Source organism: Gasterosteus aculeatus, chromosome 4 (genome assembly GCF_964276395.1).
Source record: "Gasterosteus aculeatus chromosome 4, fGasAcu3.hap1.1, whole genome shotgun sequence".
NCBI lineage: Eukaryota > Metazoa > Chordata > Actinopteri > Perciformes > Gasterosteidae > Gasterosteus > Gasterosteus aculeatus.
In genome coordinates this window covers 14,538,644-14,565,149 of record NC_135691.1, presented here as the reverse complement: position 1 = coordinate 14,565,149, position 26,506 = coordinate 14,538,644, and the positions used below count along the sequence as shown (strand labels likewise).

At 45.5% G+C, this 26,506-nt stretch overlaps 3 protein-coding genes and 1 long non-coding RNA gene across 9 annotated transcripts in view; 2 read left to right on the top strand and 2 right to left on the bottom strand.

Moving 5' to 3' along the window:
* The first annotated feature begins 1,939 nt into the window (after positions 1-1,939).
* foxi3b (forkhead box I3b) lies at positions 1,940-4,137 on the top strand. The gene is made up of 2 exons (XM_040175603.2): positions 1,940-2,720; positions 2,850-4,137. Exons 1-2 carry the CDS (start codon positions 2,120-2,122, stop codon positions 3,419-3,421), a joined length of 1,173 nt encoding a protein of 390 aa, XP_040031537.1. The 5' UTR covers positions 1,940-2,119; the 3' UTR covers positions 3,422-4,137.
* Positions 4,138-6,112: 1,975 nt separating this feature from the next.
* LOC120818490 (uncharacterized) lies at positions 6,113-18,579 on the bottom strand. The gene is made up of 3 exons (XR_013467621.1): positions 18,451-18,579; positions 18,213-18,327; positions 6,113-17,490 (listed from the first exon to the last, which is right to left on the bottom strand). It is a non-coding gene; the product is annotated as an uncharacterized LOC120818490 (long non-coding RNA).
* On the top strand, positions 17,339-22,218 carry gabrp (gamma-aminobutyric acid type A receptor subunit pi). Of its 3 annotated transcripts, XM_040175597.2 has the most exons (10): positions 17,339-17,470; positions 18,237-18,318; positions 18,438-18,550; positions 18,679-18,746; positions 18,843-19,060; positions 19,579-19,661; positions 19,841-19,978; positions 20,081-20,233; positions 20,678-20,871; positions 20,966-22,218. In XM_040175597.2, exons 2-10 carry the CDS (start codon positions 18,266-18,268, stop codon positions 21,293-21,295), a joined length of 1,350 nt encoding a protein of 449 aa, XP_040031531.2. In that variant the 5' UTR covers positions 17,339-17,470; positions 18,237-18,265; the 3' UTR covers positions 21,296-22,218. The 3 variants fall into 3 exon arrangements, with proteins under 3 accessions (XP_040031531.2, XP_040031530.2, XP_077958483.1); XM_040175596.2 differs by having other exon boundaries at positions 18,679-19,060; XM_078102357.1 differs by lacking the exon at positions 17,339-17,470 and having other exon boundaries at positions 18,183-18,318; positions 18,679-19,060.
* The window catches only part of afap1l1a (actin filament associated protein 1-like 1a), a 22,081-nt gene continuing 17,385 nt past the window's right edge, over positions 21,811-26,506 (bottom strand). For all 4 annotated transcript variants that reach the window (XM_040175577.2, XM_040175580.2, XM_040175578.2 and 1 more), the window contains exons 14-19: positions 26,389-26,464; positions 25,879-25,993; positions 23,998-24,165; positions 23,168-23,343; positions 22,954-23,079; positions 21,811-22,578 (exon numbers count right to left, since the gene is read on the bottom strand). In XM_040175577.2, the coding sequence (XP_040031511.2) occupies positions 22,552-22,578; positions 22,954-23,079; positions 23,168-23,343; positions 23,998-24,165; positions 25,879-25,993; positions 26,389-26,464 (688 nt within the window). In that variant the 3' untranslated portion in view covers positions 21,811-22,551. The remainder of the gene's footprint in view (positions 22,579-22,953; positions 23,080-23,167; positions 23,344-23,997; positions 24,166-25,878; positions 25,994-26,388; positions 26,465-26,506) is intronic.

The following is a 26,506-nucleotide window of genomic DNA, read 5'->3' as shown; positions in this document are numbered from 1 at the left end:
TAACCCAAAACATCAAAGAAAAACTGAAGGCCTGGCTACCATCAACTGCCAAACATTTGAACATGAATAGGTTTAACACGCCTTTTCAACACCAACTGAAAACTGGTTCGGGCTAGCATAGCATGGCATACTGCACCATGGCCATGTGAATGCATAAAATGACATGACTGACACGAATACTTTATATAGCCACATATTAAAATAAGAAAATGAAGACACTTTTCAGTCCTCCTCCTCATACTCGCTATATTAAAGCAATAACGATAATAATGATAACAAATACGGGCTATCACGGCATTAACAATGGCTTCTGTCTTGGTGCGAGCACTTTTTTTGAGCTGTCACCGATCTGGGAAAATCTTTCTTAGCAAACCAGATGTGCCGTCCATTGATCTGTAGCTGTTGTGATGCTTTATTGTATGAAAAGCAAGGGTACCCTCTGCAGCCGTAACAGAAGTGTCGGTTTTACTTTACTCGCTGAGCTCTCTCCTCTTGCTGCAGTTTTGTGTTTTGCAGAGTGCACATGAGCTTCCAAATCGTTGCCACCTTTATTTGCCACTGACACGTAAGTGCCTGCTCTGCATGTCATGCACTCAGCTTCCGAAGCATCACGGCTGAGGCGAAAACATGGGTATTTTTTTTAGACCCAGAGAAACACAAATATCCGACAAAGCAAAATCCCGGACGTTTTTGGAATCCCTGCCGGACGATTTTTTGGGTCTCAAAAAGTTCGGGGAAAAGAGGACGTCTGGTCACCCGTTTACAGCCATTTTTTTTTTTGGAGAGGAAGCTTGTTTAACAAGAGACAAAAGTTAACGTTACACACCTGACCTGCTTCTATAATGCTCCCCAATAGGTTGTTCAGCTTAAACAACTGGTCGAAGACGTCCTGCGGTCGCTCGGAGTGCGAGGGCGTATCGGCCATCTGAAGTACAAACTGTTGTATTTTTATGAGCTGTTAGCTCGTCACATTAGCTGCTAGCTAGCTTAACCAGAGTAACGGTCGAGTTGCGTTAAGACGATTCTGCCAAGAAGAAATGCACCATTGAGAAGCAATAGCTGACATTTAAATTTAAAGAGATTATGGGGTTAAATAGATATTATCTCTGGTGGAAATGCGCAAAATACTTACGATAGAGCGCCTGTCATCGTTAGTTAACTTACTGTGAAGTAGAAAGTCCTCGCGCTGACTGGGAAAAGAACCCGCCCAATGCGCATCCCTGGTTTTTTCTCGTAATGACGTAATTAACTTATTTTCACCCCACTACACGCTTAATTAATATTTTTATTCATTAAATAAGCGTGTAGTGGGGTGAAAATTATATCATAATGCTATTATATTCTAAAGCCGTATACATTAATGTAAACTAATGTAATCCCTGTAATAATGAAATTAACCCATTACTCCTAATGTGGTGGTCTGAAGTTACTTTTATCATATATAAAAGTAACTTGGCCATTACAATTGTTTTTTGTTCATAATGCTTAAATATCTCTCTGCTTCATGGAAAATATTGATGCAATTTGAAGATAATGCATATACATATTAATGTAAAAGTATGATCCATAATTAAATAAGATAAGGTCACAAAATGGTTGGGGTCCTGACAGAGAAGATAGTTTTTCTTTAGAAAGACTAAACTGTGCAGAACTGACCAGAAAATAGTTTTATTTAAATTAAATGCATATTCTAAATTGTATCATTGTCTTTAAATCTACCTCATTATTACAGACAGATGACTAAGGTCAATTAACGTTGAAGTAACAGCTTAAGAAGAAAATTATTTAATCCAAGGTGCACAAAACCCCCTGAGGAAGTGAACCAGCTGACAGTAGGAAAAAAACGGAGAGAAAACAGGAAAAGACTTCTCACCTGAGAAAGCAGCCAATCAAACAAGGCAAGGGGCGTTTCCAAAATAAGATAAAGCAGGTATGAGAGGTGACATCTTGCCATAAAGCAAGGGCAAACCGACCAGAGAGGGGTGAAGAAGAGTAGCTTACCACTTTGAAGTGACGAGGCCACCATTTGGATCAGCTCACATTCAAATACCAGCAAAGGTTCGACAAAGAGAAGGACTTTTTTTGGGAATTGACACAAGTGGTAAGAATAGATTTCACAATGTCTTCGTTCGAGGCCCAGAGGCAGTCTCCTCCTCGGTGTGGCCCCCAGTTCCCCAGCCTCGGTCAGGAGCCCCCTGAGCTCAGCATGTACAGTGACTGTTACTACCCACCTCCGTCGCTGCCAAGTCCTCAGCGCACCGCTCCGACCTCCTACGACCTCAGCGAATACACCACCTCCTCCCCGAACCCCTACCTCTGGTTCAACGGCTCTGGGATCAACACGCCGCCATACCTGGCTACCACTGGCCCGCCCGGTAACCCCGGCCCACCGTTCGTCCCTCAGCACTACGGCATTCAGAGACCATACCTGGGTCCCGCTGGAGCTGGGGGTTCGGGAGGGGAGCTGAGCTGGTTCTCTCTCCCCTCCCAAGAAGACCTGATGAAACTGGTTAGGCCGCCGTACTCCTACTCGGCTCTCATTGCCATGGCAATCCACGGAGCACCGGACCGGAGACTGACACTGAGTCAGATCTATCAGTATGTGGCTGACAACTTTCCTTTCTACAACAAGAGCAAAGCGGGCTGGCAGAACTCCATCAGACACAACCTGTCACTCAACGACTGCTTCAAGAAAGTACCCCGAGACGAGGATGATCCAGGTAACATTTTGTCTTTGGTGTGTTATTGGCCCTGTTTTGAATATATCTCTCTACTAAGGGAAGAGTACTTTAATCCACTCAACTTCCATGTACGGTTTGTGTTGAACGTGCTGTTTTCTCCCGCCACAGGCAAGGGCAACTACTGGACACTGGACCCCAACTGTGAAAAGATGTTTGACAACGGAAACTTCCGTCGCAAAAGGAAGAGGAAGTCCGACTCCCTCACTGGCCCCGACGGCGGCTCGGGGGCTCCAGAGTCGTGCGACAGCGAGAGGGAGAGCCCCAAACACTCGACCGCCCTGAACATCTCTCCCACGGCGGACAGGATCCCCTCCCCTCCATCGTCGGGCCCGGCGCCCTGCCTCAGCAGCTTCTTATCCGAGATGGCCGGCGTGACGAGCGGAGCGGCCGGCGGGGTTGGAGCCGACGGGCTGAGCAGGCCACTGCAGATCAACCTGCCCTTGGACGGGCCTCACAGACCCACGCAACCCGGAGGCTATGGGAGCTACTCCCCCAACTCAGGCGCCCCGGAGTGGGCGCCACAAGGGCCGGCTCCCACAGCGCTCTCTGCTTCACCCACCCACTCCTCCCTCGGCTACGGTAGCCCCATCCTCAACCAGTACAGTGGGTCCAGTGGGCATTTCTACGCAACGCTGGGCTCGACAGGAATCATCTACCATCGCGAGGGCACGGAGGTTTAATGGGACAATAAGGGGGGGATAAGTTTGGGTTGGAAAAAGACTTTGACGGGAAATGTCACCTTGTCTGGTCACTTTTGTCAAAGGGAGAGGTTCGGTTGGGAATGATGACACACACATACAAAAATACACAGTGATCGCGCTGACGGGGACAGTTGAGGTCCACTATAGCGTGGGACAGACGAGTAAGAAAGGCTTCAACTCCCACAGTAAGAGCTGAGTCAGCCACATCGGGTGTCACTCCCTAAAACCGCAGTCAGCCCCGCTATCAGATCCTCAGTCAGCTTTTACTCGAGCTAAAGCTGGTCTCTATCAGATCTGAGTCATTAATAACAGATCCTGGATCTGATCTGCTGACTTCAGGTCGTTTCACACTGCTATCTGTGATTCTTTGATGGTATCACCCAAGCAACAACGCCCAGACAGCACATTTAGAGGAGTAGTTAATTACACCATTGTCTATGTATTGGAAGTGTGCAGGAACTAAAGGAAGGTGAAAGCTAGATGTTTGTTAATGTTTTTGTAGTACTGAAACTTAAATAATCTAATGTCTGTTAGTCTTTGTTTTTGCTTTGTAAATATGTCAAAGTGTTGTGTGACGTTACGCATTTATATTGTTGGTTTGTTGGTACAACTGTTATTGTATAAATTTGATTCATAATGAACGGTACACAGTGTGCATTGTGTTTTTGATATGAATAAAAGGTTTTAGAGTTCTACACTTGTGTTTCTCAATTGATCTTTATGGAGAATAATTATTAGTCTGATTCCTTTCAAACAACTAACTCTCATTTGAAGAAAACACAGGAAAGAAGAAAAGCAAGCCAATAAGCAATCGCTGACAGAAAACAGACCTGTCAGAAAATTGATGACCAGCAGAGTAGAACCTGCATGTCGGTGTAACACGATCTGTGTGTGATGGATAGTTAACTGATTCTCCAAAACGTTCCCATGTCCGTCTGCAACACAAAACCACACACAATATTCACACACTGCTGACTCGTTCCAAGAAGCGTCACTTGGGGAGAGGAGGAATCCTCCTTAACAAATAAAGCCTTTAAAGATGCTGAAGTTGGAAATAAAAACATTGGCTCAACTAAAAGGAAACTGACCGGTTTTATTTAAAGTTTTTCAACATTACAGATAGTTAAGAGCATGGAAGCAAACCAAGAACAGTCCGCAGAAGCAATACGTTTATTTTAAGTCAAACATCAAAACTTTATTGCCACAAGCACAAATAAACAGGTCTGTGCTGTACAAAGAAATCTATAGGCGGCTTTCTTCTCTGACTGCGATTCATAAAGAAAAGAACACAAATAGAATAAAAACAGTCATATATTAGATATTTAAAAAGTTAGGAAAATAAATAGGCAATAATACCAACACATTCAATGTATGTGTGTAAATTCAGATGGAACAGGCGCGTGAATGTGTAACAAGTCACTATTTTGCTCTCTGTTGTGTCTGGATACAGCAATCATAATCGATGCAGCAATATAAAATTATACACTTTCCTTTTTCAGCATCTGGAACACATAGTCCAATTTTAAATTTCACTTTAAACCATTCCAATTGGTAATAACGATTTGTTTTATAATAATTCATTTTTTCGTTAGTTATCCTGCACATAGCATGTTATTTATGTAAATACGTATAAATCCTTTGATCGGGATCAGCCTGAGGCCTGTATTTACCCTGAAACACAGGCAGCATGACAGTATTTTACACTAAACACAGAAAGAAACCAAGTGGAATTTAACATCTTGGCGCAATTGGGAAACTGCGTCAGTGGTTGAAGGTTAGAGGGTCATCCTCTCACAATTTGCATAACTGATTTAAAGAAAAGTGTTAACAATCAGGTTGCGTTTAGATGGGTCATAAAGCCACGTGATTTCAATGTGTGAGATGCCTGTGCCTTATAAACCCCAGGAGTGATACAGTGAATACCGGCCGTGCCAAAATCATATGCAAATAGATGATATTTTCCCTGAGACAGCAAGCCTACAAAGCGGATCATGGGCTTTATTTGAAAGGCACAGCGAAAGGAGCGGGAGATAAGCAGAGAGGAGGGAGACAAACGAGAAGAAGCAAAGTAAATATCAGAATATCACTGTCCCGACATGTCGCACCTCCTCCCCACAATGCCCGGCCCTTGCTTTTTTGGGGGGGGGGGGGTTGTCTTCTCATCTCCAGACTTTGTGCTGGCAGGTGAAATGTGTGGTGGAGAGCAGAGGTGGTCTCGCGTCTCGTTCCTTTTTTTTTTTTTGAAGCTGCCAACCCCGGAACGTTGCAAAGCTGCCCTCTTTGTGACTTCATTAACAGCTCGGCCCCCCTTCTGCCTTCGTATTCAGACAGTTTCAAATTGATGCAAATTTGCAGCCGTTAATCACGTCGTCAAGGGGCTGACAGGGTCAGGGGGGAAAATGCAGCGCTGCAGATGGAGCTCTCCAGATAAGAAACGGTAGAACCTGACGGGTTTACCTGCCCTGCTCCCTGAAACCGAAATCAAATTGGCTTTTTATTGAAACTCACAAAACAATGTATGTTTCGGATATTTTGGAACTTCCCTAGTCTGCTGCTTGCGTAATCTTTACTTGGACAGAGCTCAAATACCCTTTCAAGCGCTTTCAAACTTGTTATAGAATCAAATGCTTGTACCATTTTCCTCCTGGCATTTCTCCTCACCTCCTAATCTTTTCTTTTTCTTCCAGACAGAACCACTTCAAGGGCTCCACCGTTAGATCACATCACAGTGCATTTGATTACAAAATGAAGCTGTCAGGGGTAGGAGCACTGTCCAAGACACATCCGTCTTTCAGGGCACGCTAGATCCTCGATGATTCAGGGATACCCAAAGACAGCATCCATCAATCACATGTGACTGTAGCTGTGGACCGTCATTGCTTCTGGCGGGAGAATTATTGCTCAACAGAGTGATGCGATTAAAATCTATAAATCCTCCACTCCACCTGCCGCCCGGCTCGTGGCAGTCTTCCACACACCTGTCAAGCTAACGGAACACCGGCACACCCCGCCCCCGCCCCCCCGCACAAACACCGTCTGTGTGTGTGTTTGGTGTTTATGTTGTAAACTCAGACCTGAGCTACACCAGAGCCGGTATGAAGGAAAGATTTGTGTGTGTCTCAGAAGTGTCCCGATTATTGGGATTCGGTGAGATTCTCCGCGGCTCGCTGCGGTGGACGAAAGAGTTCGTCGCTCGTCAATCTGCTCAAATAGAAAAAGAGAGGCACTACTTGACTTTGTACAAGCTCTAACCCCGAACACAAGGCTTACTGTCCTGGTGCCAGATCAACCCAAAACACACACACACCTTCTGTATTTACTAAAACAGTCTTGTCCTATCGAGGCTGTTTAGTAAACGGTAGAGCAGAACGTCAGGCCTGGAGACATGCGGTCATGCCCAGTGCTACGGATCTGCATTACAAGGTCGCTGTTGTGTGTAAACATCCCCACACACTCCAGACACACGCATACAGGTGATGAAAGGAGTGAAACACCTTGCCTCTTACACGGACGTCATTGGTCAAGCTTTTTGTTTTGTTCTCCCCCAGAGGTCAATTGGAAAACGCTAGAATGCCCACAGTTTGTGACACGCCCGCCTCGAAGTGCTGCCGGCGCGCGTGAAATCCTTTGACAGCTCCCACATTTTGTTCCGAGAAAAAGAACAAACAATGTCCGCCGACATGACCCTTGATCGCCGACGTACAGCAGGCTCAGTCCCGGTTTGTCAAAATCCCATTAAAGTTCTCCAGGGAGATGTGTCAAACAGCAGCAGATCCTTCTGTGTGAAACATCTAGGTGTCCCGGGCTGCAGGGGAACGAGGCAGCGAGTGATATCCCCCTTCCTAAACATGGCTTATATACACGATGTGGTGAAAAGAGAAGTTTAAAGACAAACACAGAGCGCAGGGAGACCGTGTGTATATATGAATCATTGCTATTGCCCCCTAAAATATTGTCCATGTCAACATGAAGTAAACGCGGCGATATAAACAGGGCTTTGGGATGAGGGAGGGAAAAGGAGGATGCTTTGTATTGACTGACGGCACACTGAGAATTGAACTTTGTCACAGTTAACCTGATTTGGGGGGCATCGATTGGACATGGTCGGGTTTGTCTTTAGAGCTCGGCGCAATTAATGATGAAGTCCAGAGATTTGGCGCATGGTATCGTAGAGATGAATCGTGAAGGAACGCGATAGGAAAGGCATTTTAAATAAGAGCCTTTCTTTCATTACGGCACTTCAGTTGTTACCTCTGACAATAGGCTGTAGCGACCCAACTAAAACCTGACAGTGAAGCAAAGAGGAAATGTAGCGTCAGTCTCATTTTTATTCTTCTCAGGAGTCTAGCCTTAACACCCTTCTAGATGGAAAAATAATCAGAATCCCTCTCTGGGAACTGATGCGAGGCCCAATGCATAGAGATTCCTTGGCAGGCCATTGGAACCACACAGACTTCTACGAGGATGCGTTTTAGCATGCAGGGAGAGGACAGTGTCTGTTCAGTATGCAACACGTGCACTAATGCACTCACATTTGTTTCTATTAGCCAGCTCTAAAACCAGACCAGACAGCGCAAGCTGGATCCACACTGTGTACATTCTGAAGATAGATCGCTCAACAGAGAACCAAAATAAAGAGAAACAACAACGGCTCAGTCTCCGGTGTCCAAACGTGGCCCCTTGACGTTCAGACCTGGACTCCGAGTGCAGTTTAGCCTCAGGCAGGCGTCAGCATAAGAACTTTCAATGCTCGTGCTATCTTTGTCACTGATTTGTTTCAAACCTGGAAGAAAGTAGTTATTGGGCGCAGTAACACAAACCTCGCTGTGATGTATTTGACGTGATGTGTTTTGGTTTTCAGGACAACAGCGATGCTGGTGTTTTTCCTGAAGAAACGGCTGAGTGAAAGCATCCTCCTAGGACATATTCATAGGCTATTTAAGCCAATCAGATCTTTCAGTTATCTACAGATTTACAAAAGGCTTTGACTCACTTATTCAAATACCATCCATGTCATTTGCCCTCTGGTCCAGTTCTTAATGCTGCGTCATCATTATTGACGTAGGTTGGTGCTTGCAGCGTCGACCGGAGCTTCCGAGGGACTCTCCAAGGTGCGTTGGGCTCAGCGTCTTTTTGGAAACACGTTTTCTCATCAGGAGGCTTCCAGCGCCAGAGGGAGAGAAACCCTGTTAAACTATTGCACGCAAGAAGTTGTCTTAATAAGCTCTCGTCATGATTTGTTTTTTGTGTAACGTTTTAATAGCGAACAGTATAGTGGACTCCTGCCATGTTTTTTTCAAAGGCAAACATGCACCACTGTGAGCAGGTGTCAGAGAATATAGATGACGCACAGGACGGGGTGAGGCTGTCTGTCAGAAGCCACTCTGTGGGTGCCTGGAGGTCACCTCTGACGGGTCATATGTCACACCAACAGTAAACGTCTTGATGAAACTGTTGTTCCTGTCACGCTTGGAGACATGAGACGTGTTAACGTTTCCAGACCCTCATAGGCTGTGTGTTGTGACACACCGCTGTAACTTCTTGGCAAAAACAAAAACTCCACTGGTTAGATGGGTACCGATAGGGATTTCCCTAAAGCTATTCTGTGTATTCGGATTCTGAACAAAAAGAGTTCATCTGAGTTAGAGGCTCTAAAAAAAGTCAGCCGATAAGTTAGCTCGCCAGATGAATGTCAAATAATGCAAGTCATTTATTTATTTATCATTTATTATATTATAAAAGATGCTTTTTTTTAAAGCAGTTTGGCTTAGTTGGCTAAACAAACATCTTTTTTGAAATGAGTTTGATACAGATTTGACATCAATATTTGATCAGCTTGTGAGGCCTAACAGGGAGAGTGATTCTTCGTACCCTTGAGCGTTCTGTGGCTGAGAGACAGATTTACGACAGTTGGTTAAACGGTGTAAAAAGGGTTAAGCCTCTCAATCTTCATTGTTCTTGTATTACTTTATAACACCCAACTTTATGACTGCAGGAAACTAGGTGGAGCGTTAGTTTTGAGTCGGATCTCAGATGAATAGATTAATAGAAGAAAAAAAATATCTCCCGATGTGACTGTTGGACTAGAGTCCTCAAGGAGCTTTTCTACCAACAAAACAGTTTGGATAAAGGGGGGGGGGGGGGGGGGCTCCGTAATTCAGGTAAAATCCCCTGTGGAATTTCTTCCGTTTAAATCCTCGTTTCACAACAGTCAGATATGATATAGCAAATCCAAACTACTCGTCTGGAGCAACCTGCCCTGCAGTGACATGTAGAAACAGGTATATTAAAAGGCAGCTTAATGGTCATTCTACCGCTACAGTTTACACATAGCATTTAAAGATGTCACAATATATGTATACATGTGTAGTGGTGCATGTGGAAGTGTTTATGTTCACAGTGTTGTTTATATAGCCACCAACCTTTTTTTTTTTTCATTTTGCAGGTTGAATCGCTTTTCATTGACGTCCAGTGACCTGAGAAGTAAAGACAAAATCAATGGGAAATGAATTGGCTGCTTTGTTCTGGTGAAGTGTGGTTTTTGCAAATGACTTAAGTGGGAAGGTTATCGATCCACTAGAAGACTCAACCCAATTTGTGGGGGCGACATTTCGAGTTTGAGTCTATAAAAAGAATACTACCATAGTATTCTATTGTATTAGATATGAACTCAGTGGAATAAATAGTATTTGCAATATATGGTACAATCCCCCTGCAGTTGTGCTTATTGCAAGATTGAAAAATTGATTCTCAATCTTGCATTAAGATGCTATTTGGAGCACAGATGCAGGGTTCTACTTTGAAGGCGAACATTTGCTGTTAAAGGTAATTGTTTTTATCAGCCAGAGCTTGTGGACGGACGGTGGGCCTCAATACCCACACTGCACATGTGTGTTATAAAGGATTTAACCTGCACTGCTTTTAACCTTCACACACGCTCACACAGACTTATTTCCATATAGATAGATAGGACAGAAAATAGAGCGGGCAAGGGAGAGAGCAGGATGGAGGAATAACGAATGTGGGAATATGACAGCAAACATGGCCGCAATATAAAACAAAAAGGCAAAAAAAGACTCAATACAAAATAATCTGTATTTAATCAAAAGCCAGAGTGTGAACAACCTCAAGACAACACCAAAGAGCACAGCCAGAACAATCATTAAAACAGAATGTTCCCCCAAGAAACCACCACCAAAGTAGACAGCATCTGTCACAGTTAATGCCGCCCACAAAGTGGCTGCACATTCACCAACGTCCCTGATTTATTAGTCACATTTCATTTGAACTGAGAACATTGTTTCCGGATTAAAAAAATGAAGCCTTGAGACAACCAATTGAGGAAAAAAGGTAACGTGGTAATTGCCAACAAATACACAGATCTCATCGATGGGGGAGAAGCGGTATTAGAGAATGGACTTTATATCTGCACCCATATACTGCATCTCCATTCAAAGGAGCTTGTGGCCACAAAGAGGGCGACAGCCGCGGCAGCGCCCGTGGAAGTTTTAATGGCCTCTACCCGGTAATCACGCGGCTCAACTTCCCTCCAAAGCCAGTAGACAGCCAAGGAACATCCATGTGGCTAACGATTCTCACCGCAGTGCAGCTCTAATGGAAGCGCCGGCAAAGCGCACCGCCTCAGCCTGCTGAACCTTCGTCTCCCCCGCTGGGCTTTCCTCCAGTTCCTGAGTAAATCAACTGGTGCATGTTAATTGGTGTGTCTTTAACCCTGGAGCAAAAGGACAACCAGTATATATGGGCATGCTTTAAAGTGTGTGGTTGGGTGGCTGTGTGTGTGGGTTAGGGTTAGAAGAAGAGAAGAAGAGAAGAGTATGCTGGACCATCCAGAAGGTTCTATGTTTGACAGCTCACATCTGTACAATATGCGCGCACACACACACACACACACACACACACACACACACACACACACACACACACACACACACACACAGGAGGCGAATTCCACGTTCCTCCTAATGTGGATATTTTCTTAAATAGTCTCCAGAAAGGAAACGTTTTACAGCAGTTTAGACCGGAAAATGTTTGTGTTATTTACATTGCAGGAGAAGTTGTGGTCGTCGGCAGTTCGGAGAAACCTACTTTGAACGGGTTCCAACTCTTTCATTGCCTTGTTCGAAGCCAATAAAATAATGCAGTTGTAGGGAGAGCTTTTTCTGTCTGTTATACATTTTAAAATGAGCAAGATGATACATGCAACCACCCAGAAGTCCTCATTAACCTCTGGATGGAGGGACCACCTACAATTCAAGCTATCATCAGTGCCGTCATAAATAAAGAGAAGTGAGGATACACATCTGTCATAACCGCTACGACTGAGCTGTGCTGGATACGAAATCTTTGGTAATTACAGTGCAGGTTGTAACACATTCATGCCAATTTTCTATCCCCAATTAAACAAAAAACAGTCGGATCGAAAAAATGGAAATAAGTCAGTTTACAAATGAATGAAGCACATGGTTGAAATTAAATTAAACCAATTACCAGAAAACAAACAAATTTACAAGTTTACAAGAATTAAAAAATGACAATGAATCAACAATGAGTTTCCACGCACTCGCAACATAAATACACAGAATAAAGAGAGGCTCTCGTGGCGTAATCTGCTTTCTCTCAGCACCTACAGCCCATCAGAGCTGGCAGGATGAAGGGGACAAAGGAACGAATTCCGCGTTCACCTTTGCCTCCCCTGGAATAAAATTAGTTGTCACCCAGGGTCCGGATGGTAACCACTCTTGACAATCCACTCATCTGACTTTCAAGTGAAGGCGAAAGGGACAGGACTCGCCGCGGGGGGGGAAGGGCTTATTCTGGAAGAAGAGACCAATGCGTCAGTAGACTGATTCACTAACGGTAAGGAGTGGCGCGGCGAACTAAGCTCAGCCACGACGTTCCATGTTCGATCCGTCACCGTGGATACATTAACGCAGGTCTAAGCGAGGAGGGAATTGGTGTGAGAGTAAATGAGTCATGATGGAATTGACATTAGTACGCGGTGTATGATGAGCAGAAACAACCACACTCGTCACAACAGACGTTTAAAGCACAAACTGGGGTGTTTAAAGCCCTGACCGGGTCCTTTTCCCCCGTCGTTATGGCTGATTAGATCCCGTGAGCCCGGGTGAGATCCCGTGTGGGATCCCGTGTGGGATCCAAAAGGCCGGTTGATGGATTCACTGTTAAGTTACCAGATAAATAGAGACTGGAAGAGGAGGGACAGCTAAAGATGGAAGCTCTAAGGAGAGGTAAATATGCTACATCTTGTTTGTTTTATCCATACAACAAATACTGTAAAAAAGTGAAACAGTGTCATTAACAGGTTTGTTTTATTTATTGCATTTTGCAATTTTCCCCCAAGCACCAATGGGTGGGAGAGGAAGCTCTACCACCGCGGCGCTCCATTCCTTGGAGTTCATCCTCACACTATATAGGCCTCTACCTGTGGTAATTTGCAGTTTCCTGGTCTTAACATTCACACACGCTAAAAGCATCTCCCCCGCAAACAGTTACGTTCCATTATGGTAGATGAGTTTCATGGATTGTATACGAAAGATGGAAGACGGTGGCCTAATTGGCGTTGGAGCGCTCTGGTACCCAAGTGGTTGGCTTGTGTGATACAGGTTAGCGGAATAAAGAAGTCCCACAGGCAGGGAAAGGTAAATATGTGATATGATAGGAGGACTGTTCTCAGGCAGGTCTCTCCAAATCCGGTTCATGGAAAGGAGTCATCTCGGCTGCAGCCAGTTCTTAGAAGAGCCTGATGTGACCTGAGGGCAGAATAATGTAATTTCTCTTTACTGGCTGAACGTGCAGTACGATTTCCCGTATTACGGTGTAAAATATTATTGTATCAACACAAAATTTGCCTAACTACAAAATGTGCAGTTTCTCCTTCAGGATAAAGGGACAAATGCTCGTTTGATGAAGACAGGATTGGAGGCAGATGGGTAATAGAGTGTTATCTCACGCAATCATGCAAATTCCATCAGCCCTACAAGCTACATCTTGGATCAAAGAGTGAGTGACTTGCTGAACTACCCAGACATACCTGACTTTACCTTGAGTCGCAGTGTCAGTTTGCCTTTCCTGAAAATCATTATCTCACATCGGTGATGCACTGGCTGTAAAACCAAACCATAAAAACAGCCATGGTTGGTGCACACTCATAAGGTCTCATAAGGAATTTTCATACGAAAAAATTGGTTCAAAGCTTAAATAACCCTCCATTAAAAGTAGTGGCTGGTTAAATACAGAAATAAGATGTTAACATTGAGGTAGTATCACTGGGAGATTCTAATTTTCACCCCCTCCGCGTGCTTCGGTACAAATCCCAAAGTTCCTATTGGAGAGCTTCAGAGCAGCTGCCTTTTTAGCAAATCCCAAATTACAGATGTGCAGAGGAAGGATTTTCAAACAAAACAGTATAAAATCATACAACGCATAAGAAGTCATATTAGTTGACCTTTTCCTAATCGACTCAAGATTATTGTCATTTCTTAAGGGCTTTGAAAAATGCAGGGTAATGCTTACATCTTAAATTGTTATACTAAACTATTCAACCATAGGGCCTTATAAAACACAAAAAGTGATTACATCCGCCACATGATCGCCGTGTGAAGTCTATGCGCCATGTAGAGTGCTGCGTATGACCCAACAAGATAGAATAGCACTTGTTCTCTCGTCAAAGAGGCCAATGGGATTTGGATTGATTTTGGATTGCTGGGAAACATACATACGTTTTGTGTGTAAACGAACGCTCACAACACCTTTTGCTCGGCAAGATAATCTTCACTAAAGACACCACTTTTATGATTTCCGAGGCCTGAATGCTACTGGCTAAAGTGAAAGGCTAAAGCTATGCTATGAACACGTTACACTTTGGTCACCCAACGCCGCTGTGAAGGCAGACTAGTCAGCGGTGGAGAGATTTAGCCATCGAGCCAATTGTTAGCAAACGCCACAGAGATGTGTTAAAAATAAAAATTCCATATTTTATATCGTGAACGTTCATGGGTCTGTAACCTCATACGTTATCTCAGGCATTTGAACAAAACCTAATTCTAAAAACACCCATTTCTACATACACAACGTCGCTAAACCAAATGAGCTTTTTGAAGCTCAAGGAGGTTGGCTAGCCTGAGTGCTAAAAAGTGACGCCATGGAGCCCTGACCAACCAGATGTATGTGACGAGTTGAGAATGTGAACGGGTTGGTTGTTTCCTCGGAGGATCCGTGTACTTCTAATACGCTGCTTCACTGATGCACCAAACACATGTGTGGTTGCTAGTCCCGCAGGTGGCAGAATGCTGTTCCATGCTCTATGAACACTGTCATCAAAGCATTTTAATGATACTTTTGTGACTATAATGCTTTCGAGGGACCAGGCAGTTAATGTTCCCAAAACTTCAACTGCAAAGAGATGAAACGTGCCTGACAGGAACTTCAAACACGGAGATGAGATGAGAAAGAGGACAGGACTGAATCCAGTGGATGCTTTGGGATCAGCAGTTGGAATGACCAGAATACAAAGACAAAAGTAAAAATAAGTGCCTTAAGCTCTGAGCCTGAGAAAGCAGTACTTCTGGAAACCAAAGAGCTGAGAGGATAATGTCAAAGGAAAACTCCATGTCCATTTTTGTGTGTTAGAAAGAAAAAAACAGAAAAACCCTTGAGACTATACGGCACATTGATTCACGGTTCCTCCTGGACATGGCAGCCGTCACAGTTATTTAGGGGAGATTTATCCCAGTCCGTCTCAGGAGCAGTCCTGTGACATTTCCATTTGTCACATGACAGCATGTCTACGGACCACAACGTGGGGGCGGGGGGCCGTGGAGATGCGTGGTGTCGTTGAAAAAAGCTTTTTGCAGCTCTAAGTGTTCTTGAGTGTACAGAAGATGTCAGGGGAGGGTGTGTGAACCTTTGGATGAATGTACGAATCGATGAATTGATGGGTGGGAGAGGAAACTGCCGGCTATAAGGGCGAGATGAGAGGAGCAATAGTGGAGATGAGTAACACCGAACTAGAAAGGGAAATTGCTGTATATGTATTCAGCGGGGAGCAGTTAGCCCTGGAGAACGGATTGTGTTTCCAATGATGAATGAAGTGAGGTGGTGATCAAAAAAAAAAATATATATATATATATATATATATATAAATAATCGAGGACAATAATGAGCGAGGCGTTTTGATTGACACAGTGGTGACAGCGGTGGCCCAGCTCAGGACTAGTTAGCTTTTGGCAGCTTTCAAAGGCCACAAATCATCAAAGCTGAATTTACCAAGGCGAGCAGCTTTAAAGGAACAATAGTCGGAGGGTTCAAAGCTGATGGAATAATTAGAGAAATGTTGATAGATACAGAGGATTTCACAGGCGAGAGAAGTAAAAAAAAAAACTAGGGCCGTCAACATAAACGAGTCAATCTATGCGATTAATGTGGCAGAGATTTATGCGGCAAAATATTTGAATGTAGTTAACGTAACCGTTTGTAAACGGACAGCAGGAAAAGTCGCTACTTCAACATGTCCGATCCAGTAGAATTCTGCCTATCGAACAACAGTGTCTAAAATACACAATTTCTAAAGTGATACTCATTACTTTAGTCTTACTCAAATACTCAAAGATTTAGTCTTTAGAAGTAAAACAAACATTAATGAATTTCAAAATGTGCGATAAATTTGAAAATAAAAAAAGTATCACAAACAGATGTGAAGGTGAAGGCAGGTAGGCAAAGGCCGCCAGCTGGGTTGGTTACTAACAGCGAGTGTTTTGCCACTCCGACATTGCTGGTCCGACCATAATTATTCATTAGCCCCCCAACACACAGATCTGACGTCCTCCCCTTAAGGGGCTTCTCAAACGTCTTCATTTGTCTATGTCACTGTCAGTGACTGTGTGTTTGTGTGCGCGAGTGTGTTTGTATACTTTACAGGTTGGATGCAGATCCGATTATGATTTATTCATTCTGCCTCATCATAAAATGTAAAAAAAAAAAATCAGCTACCAGAGCATGAAATTAGGAATAATAATTTCCCATAGTTAAACCTTAGATGCATCAAATAGCCTGGAACATATCAGTTTGTTAGCAACCAGTTGACATGAGTAATGCGCAGGCTGGGAAAGCAATCGGCCGCAGCGGGTCGATGGTGTGAGCTGAAATCCTATCAGGCGTTATTAGGCTGAACACCTTCAAGGCTTCCTCACACGCGCTTTAACTCCTACCAAAGGGTCCTCTGGGCTCAGGCATTATAATCAGAGTTGAAACTGGGAAAATTAACCGCAATACAAGGATAAATCACACGGCGTCACCGATGCCGGGGCTGAGAGATGGAGCGTGCGTGTGGGCCGCAGGCGACGGCTGTGTGCAGATAAGTCATCACCATCACAAGCCCTGTGATTGTGCTCCTCCGTTATTACTTCCACAGTCATTGAACGATGTGCCCGGCAGCGGACGCTGCAGCAAATGTTAAAAGGCGTGAGGGCAGAGAAGACAAGAATACCACTTTCAATAAGGTTCAATTAGATAAATGCCAACTGGGAAAAGCAGCCTTTTTTAAAGGCAGCCTTTTTTAAAGGCTGCTTTTCGTACCATACTGGAGCCACGTGGGTATTTGTGGACGGAGGTCAGAGGGAACTAAAAAAAGAGAGATGCTGCATAAATGAGAGGGTGAGTTGCATAGAGAGGGGGGAGAGGGAGAGGGAGGGAGGGTGAACAGAGGCGCATATGGGGGGGGGGATGACTCCAGATGTTGCGGAGAGACAGAAGGGAGACGCACAAACAACAAAACAACCAGCACTACCTCACACACAGAGACACACAGACACCAGGACCATTGACTGAGGAAACCGGGGTTGGTCTTTCAGATTGAAGGAACAGGATTTAATCGCTAATAATCCAGGCAGGAGAGAAAGCATCATTTGGGGCGGCAGAAGACGGGAGTGGAGGAGGAAACAAAGGAGCGGTGACCCGAGGCGGAGAGAAGAAACCCGGAGACGGGAACAGGTAGGAGAAAGACAGAAACCCTAAGAATGGAAGAAAAGTGTGTGTGTCAGTGAAAAATAAATAGATAATGATATTTTTAGTTTATTTGGCAAAATGCAAACCATTGATGTTAATGTGCATGCACTGATAATATATACCCTTTCTCAGTCAATCAATATATTTCTCTGTACGGTTATTGATGCTTAAGGGAAAGATTTGAAGGAAGGTGGGGAGGAATAAAAGAACGAAGAGGACATGAATAAACTAACAATAATAATCATCCTATAAATAAGCATCTAAATGAGGGAAACAAATGAATCAACAAGTTGCATGCATAGAAAAAACAAAAACAAACTGAATATCTCTCTGGCTCTTGGTGATTAGCAACACAAACATTGCAGCACCATTCCTAATGGGCTGTGTGAATAATAGGTTGCATTTTCAGGAGGAAAACCTCTGCTGAGGTTTCTGGGAACAGCTGGGCGATCGAGAGATTTTGATTATTACATCAATGTGAGGGGCGGCTTGGGGAATAAACCGTGAGGTGGGAGCCACATTAATCAAGCCTGCTAGGCGACGCTGCCCTTGTGTTCCTCTGGGTTCTACAGCAGCTTCCAATAAAGAGGTGGGGGGGGAGGTTGGAAGAATGAACGTCTTCCACCTAAGACCACGCTGGGTGAGGTGCTGCCACCCTGTGGCGAGACTGTGACCCCCCCCCCTCCTGACACGGCTGGGTGGGGGCATGTGGTTCTTTCGTGCTCACCTTTTTTGTGTGCTTGTCGCACAGCTGCTGACCTCCGCCTGGCCGATTCCACAATGTCTGTCCGTCTGCACGCGCTGCTGACCCTCTGCCTGACCTTCACGCAGGGGTGAGACACCTGAAGGGACACACACACACACACACACCGATTTGAAGTGTGCTTTTCTTTGGCTTGTCTTCTGCAACAACCCCTGGTTCCCTCCCCGTGCCCCTCTGTTTTTCCGTCAGCGGTTGCACGTACTTCAACAACCACTGGGGAGAATGGAACGACTCTCAGCTGCAGCCGACGATCCAGAAGCTGATGAAAGGCTACAACCGCTACCTCAGACCCAATTTCAACGGTAGGAACGAGCCTCCCGACTGAGGGCCGTCACTTCGTTGAATTCAGTCGTGTGTGCGGACTGAAAACAGACTTGTTTCTCCACCCCCCCCCCCCCCCCCCCTCCTTCTGTGTCCCCGTCTTTGACAGAGGGCCCTGTGGAAATCGGAATGAGCCTCGACATCGCCAGCATCGACGCCGTCTCTGAAATCAACATGGTGCACCACTCTTCCCCCTGCGTTTTGTGTCGGTGGGTGGAATTAATGAACAAATGCAAAGTAAAAACATCTTCTTCACGTCCATCTGTTTTGCAGGACTACACCGCGACCATCTTCCTCCGTCAGCGCTGGCGGGATTCGAGGCTCGTGTTCCCCGGCAACGAGAGCGTCAGCGTGGACGGCCGCCTGGTGTCGCTGCTGTGGATCCCCGACACCTTCATCCCCGACTCCAAGCGCTCCTTCCTGCACGACGTCACGGTGGAAAACCGTCTCATACGCATCTTCAGCAACGGCACCGTTCTCTACGCCCTACGGTACAGCCTGACGCTTAGCCGTTGTGAGGGGAGAGGAAGGAGAATCTTCACATCTTCTCTGTTTTCGTGGTTGTTCGTGGTAATCAAGCGTGAATTTGCCTTGGGTTGTTCTAAAAAAAGAGCACTTATGTATCACCACGCAGTCATATGACTTGAGGGAATTCCACTGACTGTCTGGGTTTTTCATGGCCTTCAAAAATGTTCAGGCAGTGCTAGAAAAGATTCCCCAGTGCCCAATGGCACTGATGCAGACCGTCTTTATGACAGGAATGGGCAGAACTGGGTAGAATGTTACTTATTTCATGTATTAGAACCTAATTTTGATTCATAGAGTGGAGCCCGATTAGAAATATAAATAGTTACGTTTGATCCAAGTTGTCCGTTTGTCAAACTGCCTTTTTGTTCATTTTTCGTATTTATTTAGCATGTTTTTCTATAACTATACCAGTTATTAACGGCGTGGTTGTGCATGAAGTGATTTGTTTCCCCCCCACAATCTTGCTGTGCTTACACGACAGCATCACGGCTACGATTGCCTGCAACATGGACCTGACCAAGTACCCCATGGACAGACAGGTGTGCACCCTGCAGCTGGAGAGCTGTGAGTACCTGTGAGCTCCATCAAGTGTGGAAATTCATCCCCATCATGTCATCCTGCTCATCACCATCATCATCAGTGTAGTGAGTATCCAAAGGGAGAAACAGTGTTAACACTCACAGGTCAAATTCATGCAACTTTAATTTGTGAGTGTGTGTGTGTGTGTGTGTGTGTGTGGTCAGGGGGCTACAACCTGCAGGATGTGGTGTTCTACTGGACCAGAGGGAATGATTCAGTGAAGGGTCTCGACATTCTGCGACTGGCTCAATACAGCGTGGAGAGCTACTACACGTCAGTGTCTGAGGCCGTCTATGAGACAGGTAGGACACTCTGGACTCCCAGAACGCACCGTCACACGTGGCGCTGCACACAAGAGAACACATTGAATGCATCACTTTTAAAAATATTGTCCCTTCACGCAGGACAATACCCCAAGCTGGTGTTGCATTTTGCTCTGCGAAGAAACGTGCTGTTCTTCATCCTGGAGACGTACGTTCCCTCCATCCTGCTGGTAGTTCTCTCCTGGGTCTCTTTCTGGATCAGCCAGTCGTCCGTTCCAGCGAGGACCTGCATTGGTCAGTTCCACATCCCTCACTAGAGCGTGTGTGGGAGTGTGTGTGTGTGTGTGTGTGTATTGACTGTAGGTCTAAGTGTTTTGAAGTTGGTATATTTGAGTGCATCCATTTGAATTAATATCCAAAAATCTCATTCAATGTTTGATTCTGGAACATGCCTGCGTACACGGAAATATTAACACACGTGTCAGGGAGGAACTGCCGTGGGTCAGAGGATATAATGGTCGGGGAATCACTGACATGGCATATGCTCTGTAACATGGTCAGACACATTTGCAGAAAGCAGAGAAAGGACCTGAACATCATCCAATATTACCCATACAAAATAGATCAGCCACCATCCAACATAATTTGACCCTGAAGAAAACGGCACATGTTGAATTGTACGAACTAGAGGTCTAATCTTGCGTTATGAAAACAACGAGTCTGTGATGTCATTTCCAGGAGTAACAACGGTCCTGACGATGACCACACTGATGATGGGCGCCCGCACCTCCCTGCCCAACGCCAACTGCTTCATCAAGGCCATCGATGTTTACCTGGGAATCTGCTTCACCTTCATCTTCGGGGCGCTGGTGGAGTACGCCTACGCCCACTTCTATACCGTGAAGCACCACACCATCGAGGACCTACACAGGGTGAGAACAATTGTCATCATTGAAACCCGAAGGAAAACTAATTCTAAACGACGTGGTGGTTCATAAAACGCTTGTAATCCGCCCCGTCCACCAGGAGCTTCGGAGGGAGCTCAATGAATACAACTGGAACGGCTCCATCCTCAGCTCCACCCAACCCAACCGGTCCGTGGAGACCTTCCCCCCAGCGGAGGAGCCCGCGGATCGGCAGGCCGACAGCGGGGCGAGGAGCGACGCCGGGGCCGAAGAGCCGGCGTCGTCGGGAGGAGCCGGCGGCCTCCAGTCAGTGAAGGACGCGTCCCGTCGGGTGGCGTCCGTCTTCGTCGTGGAAAACCCGCACGACATCGATCGCCGAGCTCGCACAGTCTTCCCCGCGGCATTCCTCGTCATCAACGTCCTCTACTGGCTTTACTATCTCTTTCTGTGAGCGCCGGGTTGCGAGCCGCCGCCGCAGCGTCGTTCGTCTCCCGCAGCTGCTTCGGGTCCTCGGTCGAGACCCGATAGCATCCGCCACCGCCGGGATCTAAACTGATCATACAAGCCTTTTATGTGGGACGAGTAGAAGCCGCTTTGTGGTGCAGACGGGGGCAGAAAGCGGTGCAGTTGAGTTAGGGACGATTTGTTCTTTGTAACACACTGGTTTCAAACCTATAAATTGATGACATAAGCATGGATGGCTTCTCACAACACACAGACCAATCGATACGTCTGTTTAGTCACAACTCCCCAGAACACACAAGGGGGATTTAACTAGCTGTAAACCGATAGGCTGCCAGTGAACTGCCTTTTTTTGACTGGTGTAAATGTTCGGCTGTCACACTTTGCTTGTGTGAAACCATATTCTGCGTATTGAATTCACAGCATATCATGTAAAATTATAGTAGAAAGTCTGTGACGGAGATAAAGTCTGTACTGTAACAACTGATTAAAAGATCACCTGCGTGAGAATAAGACACATTTATTAATCCCAGGTAGGAGAACAGTAAAGTGCACAAGACATCCACAGGTTGGGCATAAGGAGTTGATAAAAGTTACACAGCAGGAGTATTCTTTTTCAATTTGTACCAGAAAGAGTCAATTGGATGTAGGATTGTACAGCAGTTGTTTCTTTTACATCGTAGCAGAGCGTCAACCTGAGCGGAGAAGCCAATAAGTGCTGTCAAAAGAAATGATAACACATGGCACATAACTGAAGGTTAGTGATGATGAGTAACGGACATTAAAAAGTATAAAACACAGTAACAGTAGTCTTTGTACAGGCAGAAAAAAAAACATGCTATATAAAAAAGGCACATCTTTGCTTGAACTACCGCCATCCAACACTTCACTTATAGCCCCTCAACGTGATTAATTAAACATTTCATTGTAGGACAATATGCACTTCGCTTTAGAAAACCTTTCTTTCTTGTGTCTTTCTCACACAAAACTTTCCTTTTTGTCTTTTCGCCACATTTGAATAAGTGTCCCCAGAGACAGAGGAGATCCTTGGCTCCAGCGAGCAGGCCGTCCTCCCATCCAGAGAGGTCCTTTTAGGAAGTCACATGAGTAAATATTCAGTGAGTTGTACCTCCACCTAGTGGCTGATTTCTTTCATTACGGTTGTTTTCCTGGGTAGAAGTCTGTGCTGTCCTCTTTGATATCCATTCATTCTTTCTTTTTCCCGTCCTCTTCACGATGCTGCTCTTAGGTCTTTTTCTTCGACTCCCATTCCTGTGAAGAATGGGATTTGGTATTTGTAAGTGATTCGTCTTTAATGAGTACTGAATAAAACAATTTCTGTGATGCCACTGTAACAAAGAGATGTGTCCAAAAACATGTCCCAATATTTCACTTAGACTTACAGAAACGGCAATAATGACTACCAATCTATCTGTGCTTTGTAGCGCATATTATGAATCATTTTTAGAAAAAGAGATATTGAGGTTATGGATGCCGGGCAACTTACAGTGTTACAGCCACCAACTTCTTCAAACAATCCTGATTAGTCAGTGAGCAGAATATGGATGACTTCTATAAACTATTTCTGGCAGCTTCATAGTAAGGATGGATGAAGGAGTGGTCCAGGAGGGTGTCTGGGAGAGTTACCTTCGCCTTCTGCATGACGGTGCCCGACGCGGAAGCGTAGACCGACAGAGGCCTCCGACGCATCTCCGCCGCGCAGTTCACCGGCAAGGAGTCACTGTAGATATTCTGCTTCTTTTTGCCGGAGGCCTACAACAACAGAGAGGGAACGGTGAACTAAACCATGTGATCTATAGTGCATGGAGTGTGTGGGGGGGGGGGGGGTCGACAAAAGCACCTTAACCGGGGGTTTGGCCTCAACAGGCGCGCCCAGCGCCCCGCCGGCCTGACTCTTCTTGAGGTTCTCTTGGACCTGAGTGAGCCGGAGCTCCAGGTCCACCCGCTCCGCCTCTTTGGCTCGACAGGCGTCCTCCAGCTGCGACATCCGCTTGTTGAGGGACAACTTCCTCCTCTCTGCTCCACACACACACACACACACACACACACACACACACACACACACACACACACACACACACACACACACACACACACACACACACACACACACACACACACACACACACACACACACACACACACACACAATGAGACAAACAAGACTTTTAGGACTAAGAGGGCTGTTGTACTTCTTGTTCTCAAAGACATCTAAACACTCAAAGTTGGCATAGAAACCTGTTGTGGGTTAATAAAGGGATATTATTATTTATTATGCTAATCAAAAGAAGTCAAAGATAATCCAATATAATGCTAAATGACATAACATGTTGCTTAATGAACATTTACTTTAACTTGAAATGGAGTGCGTATACCATCTGGTTTGTCACTGTGTGACGCTGAAGGAAATGAATCATATTTAGAACGTTTTGATAATAAAAGCCATTAAATGTTTTATTTTTCCAGGTAGGGATGTTACCTCCTCACACCTCCCTCTAATAATAGAGGTCAGAGCGCAGGAATACAGACGTGCACTTCATGTACAAACCGTTCAACTCAACCTTTTTTAACAAATACTAAAGGAGGTTCATCATTAAGCTATTGAAGGTACACAGTAGTGTATCCTGATCATATGTTGTCGTCTCTCCCTTTTGCTTTGCGTCTCCTCACCGGAGGCCGTCTTCAGCTCCTCCTTCAGCTCCCTCTTCTCCTTCCGCAGGGTCACGAGTGCATTCCGTATCCCGTCCCTCTCCCTTTCCAGCTCCCCTTTCTCCTTCATGTAACGCTTGGCGTCCTCCTCAGCTCGCGTTTTCCCATAGCGTCCGTACTGGTTGGCGTCTGGGTAGAGATTTGAGAAGGGAGCAGGGGTCAAAGGGCGCAGGGGTTATGGGAAGGAGACAAAACAACTCACAGCCATCCTTCGGTCTCTCCTTAATGTCACGCTCGCTGCCTGAGGACACTAATTCTCCCCTCTTCTCGTAATTCAGACACAGAAATATGGTGGGGGGTGGGAGGGGGGGGGAGAACACGGATACAAGACAAAAAAATAATTCCACACACACACACACACACACACACACACAAACAGACTCCTGCAGAGGGAGAGATCTGGAGGCAGCGGATCTGGAGGCAGCGGATCTAATGAGCGTGTCCAATAAATCTCAGGTTGCATCCAGAAACTCTCGGCCACGGCGAGCGCCGTCTCTTTGATGTGTCAGATCGCCACGGCGATGGCGTGTGAAACAGCGCCAGGAGGAGCAAAGAGACAACCGAACACGGCGATATCACGTTCCTACACACACGGGACGCTAATCTCATTTGTCCTTTCTTTTCTTTTTTCTTTTTAACAGTAAAAGACAACTGAAGAAACGGAGCAAATGGTAGAGAAGAGGCGAAGTGAAGAGATTATGGACGAAAGCAAAAAAAAGATGATTGACAGGAGAGAGGAAAAGGGGAAATACTGAGCCAGGTGAAAGGTCAAATTCTAGGTCTGTGAATTGGTCCAAAGCTGAAAGGATAGTGTAGTGGCCATTTGTCCTCCAAATCTTTGAATGTCAAAGGGCCACTGCTGCACCCAGTTTTGTTTCCTTCAACGCAGTAACAAAGCGTGTTGTCCACACCTGCTTTTCTTGTCGTTTCTCATTCATTTAGATTTATTGTATTGTATGTATCCTATACAGTGCTCTGTCGCTGTGTCTCACTGTCTTACTGGTAAAACCATTAAGTCACCCAGGTGCATGCTGGTCCCACCTGACTATGCTCCTAAGTAACCTCCAGGTGCCCACAGCATTACCCAATTAGTGATCCAGTTACCCAAACAATTCAGCAAACTATATTCAAGAATAACCAACTAAATAATAGCTCCCACAGATAGTATGAATGATGTAAGCTTACGATAGAGGGACACAACTATGTTGGTTTCTTATTTCCCTCAAAGGGCAGCAGGCTGCTTCCCTCTTTCTTATTTATTGTATTCTGGAGAGAGACGGATGGAAGGGTTCAAAAGGGTTCTACAAAGGGTTCTCTGTTCTTCGCTACATCATTAACTATATTATTGACCTGAGCAGGACTCCTGATGGAACTGTTGGCGGTTTGGGTGTGTAATGCTCCAGCGGAGATGAGGAGCGGGCTACAGATATCTGGCAGGCTCGCATGTTTCCAACGGCACACCCACAAATATGACTCAAGAGACGTCACGTGGATCAGCATCGCTGGCTCATAGAAGTCTCCTTTTGTATTCATATGGAACTGATTCTTAAAACACATAATTATGTCATTAACCTTCTGAACTATCAGAATTATTTTCACCCCACATTTCCTAATCCGTAGATTGAATACCATCCAAGGGCGTTTAGCGTCTCCGCACCTTTGAAATACCTCCAGGCTTTGCACAGAACACGTTTCCCGCAGTTTGTCTCCATTATTGAGACACCCCTTGGTTGTGACTGTTGTACTTCATCATTTTGCATGTGACGATTAAGATTTCAGTCCATCTGTCAGTAGATTTCACGTGAACAGGCTCAGCATTACTGACGCAGAAAACACACTTACTGGAGCCCGTTCGCTTGAGGGAGACTGAAGGCTTCGTCCTGTCAGAGTCGCTGCTGGAGAAACTTGAGCGCCTTTTCACTTGATTCCCAGACTGCTGCCTGCGGTTCTCCCCTGCCTGGGTGGAGGGGAGAGGGGGGGGGGTGGGGTGGGGTGGGGGGATGCAAAGAGAAGGATGAGGTCAGAGGGGAAAAAGAAAGCAAAGTCCGTATATCAGGCGATTTATCTTCAGATTTATTGGTTTGAGACATCGGAGGTGTGATGTTTGTGGATGTAGGTGTTGAGAAGCATGTGTTTAAGTGCATGTCAGTGGGGTTAAGAGGGGAGTTTACAGGCGTGACCTCTTGCCTTCCCTTCCCCGGTTTAATCGCTTTCTTTCTCCCAGGCCCACACACGGCTTTTCCTTTGGCTGGCTGGAAAGCAGTCATTGATGGGCGCGTAACAGCGCGCAGCACTGCGCGCACGTGGTAAGTAAGTTATTTCAAGGTTGAACTGAACTCAAAAGCGTCCCACCTGCACATCCTCATTGGGGACCTCGTCGTATGTCCTGGAGTCTGCATAGGAACTGCTGGAGGAGGATGTGGCCCACCTAGGATCGGGGGAACATCCGTCAGCGGCCTTGCATTTGACC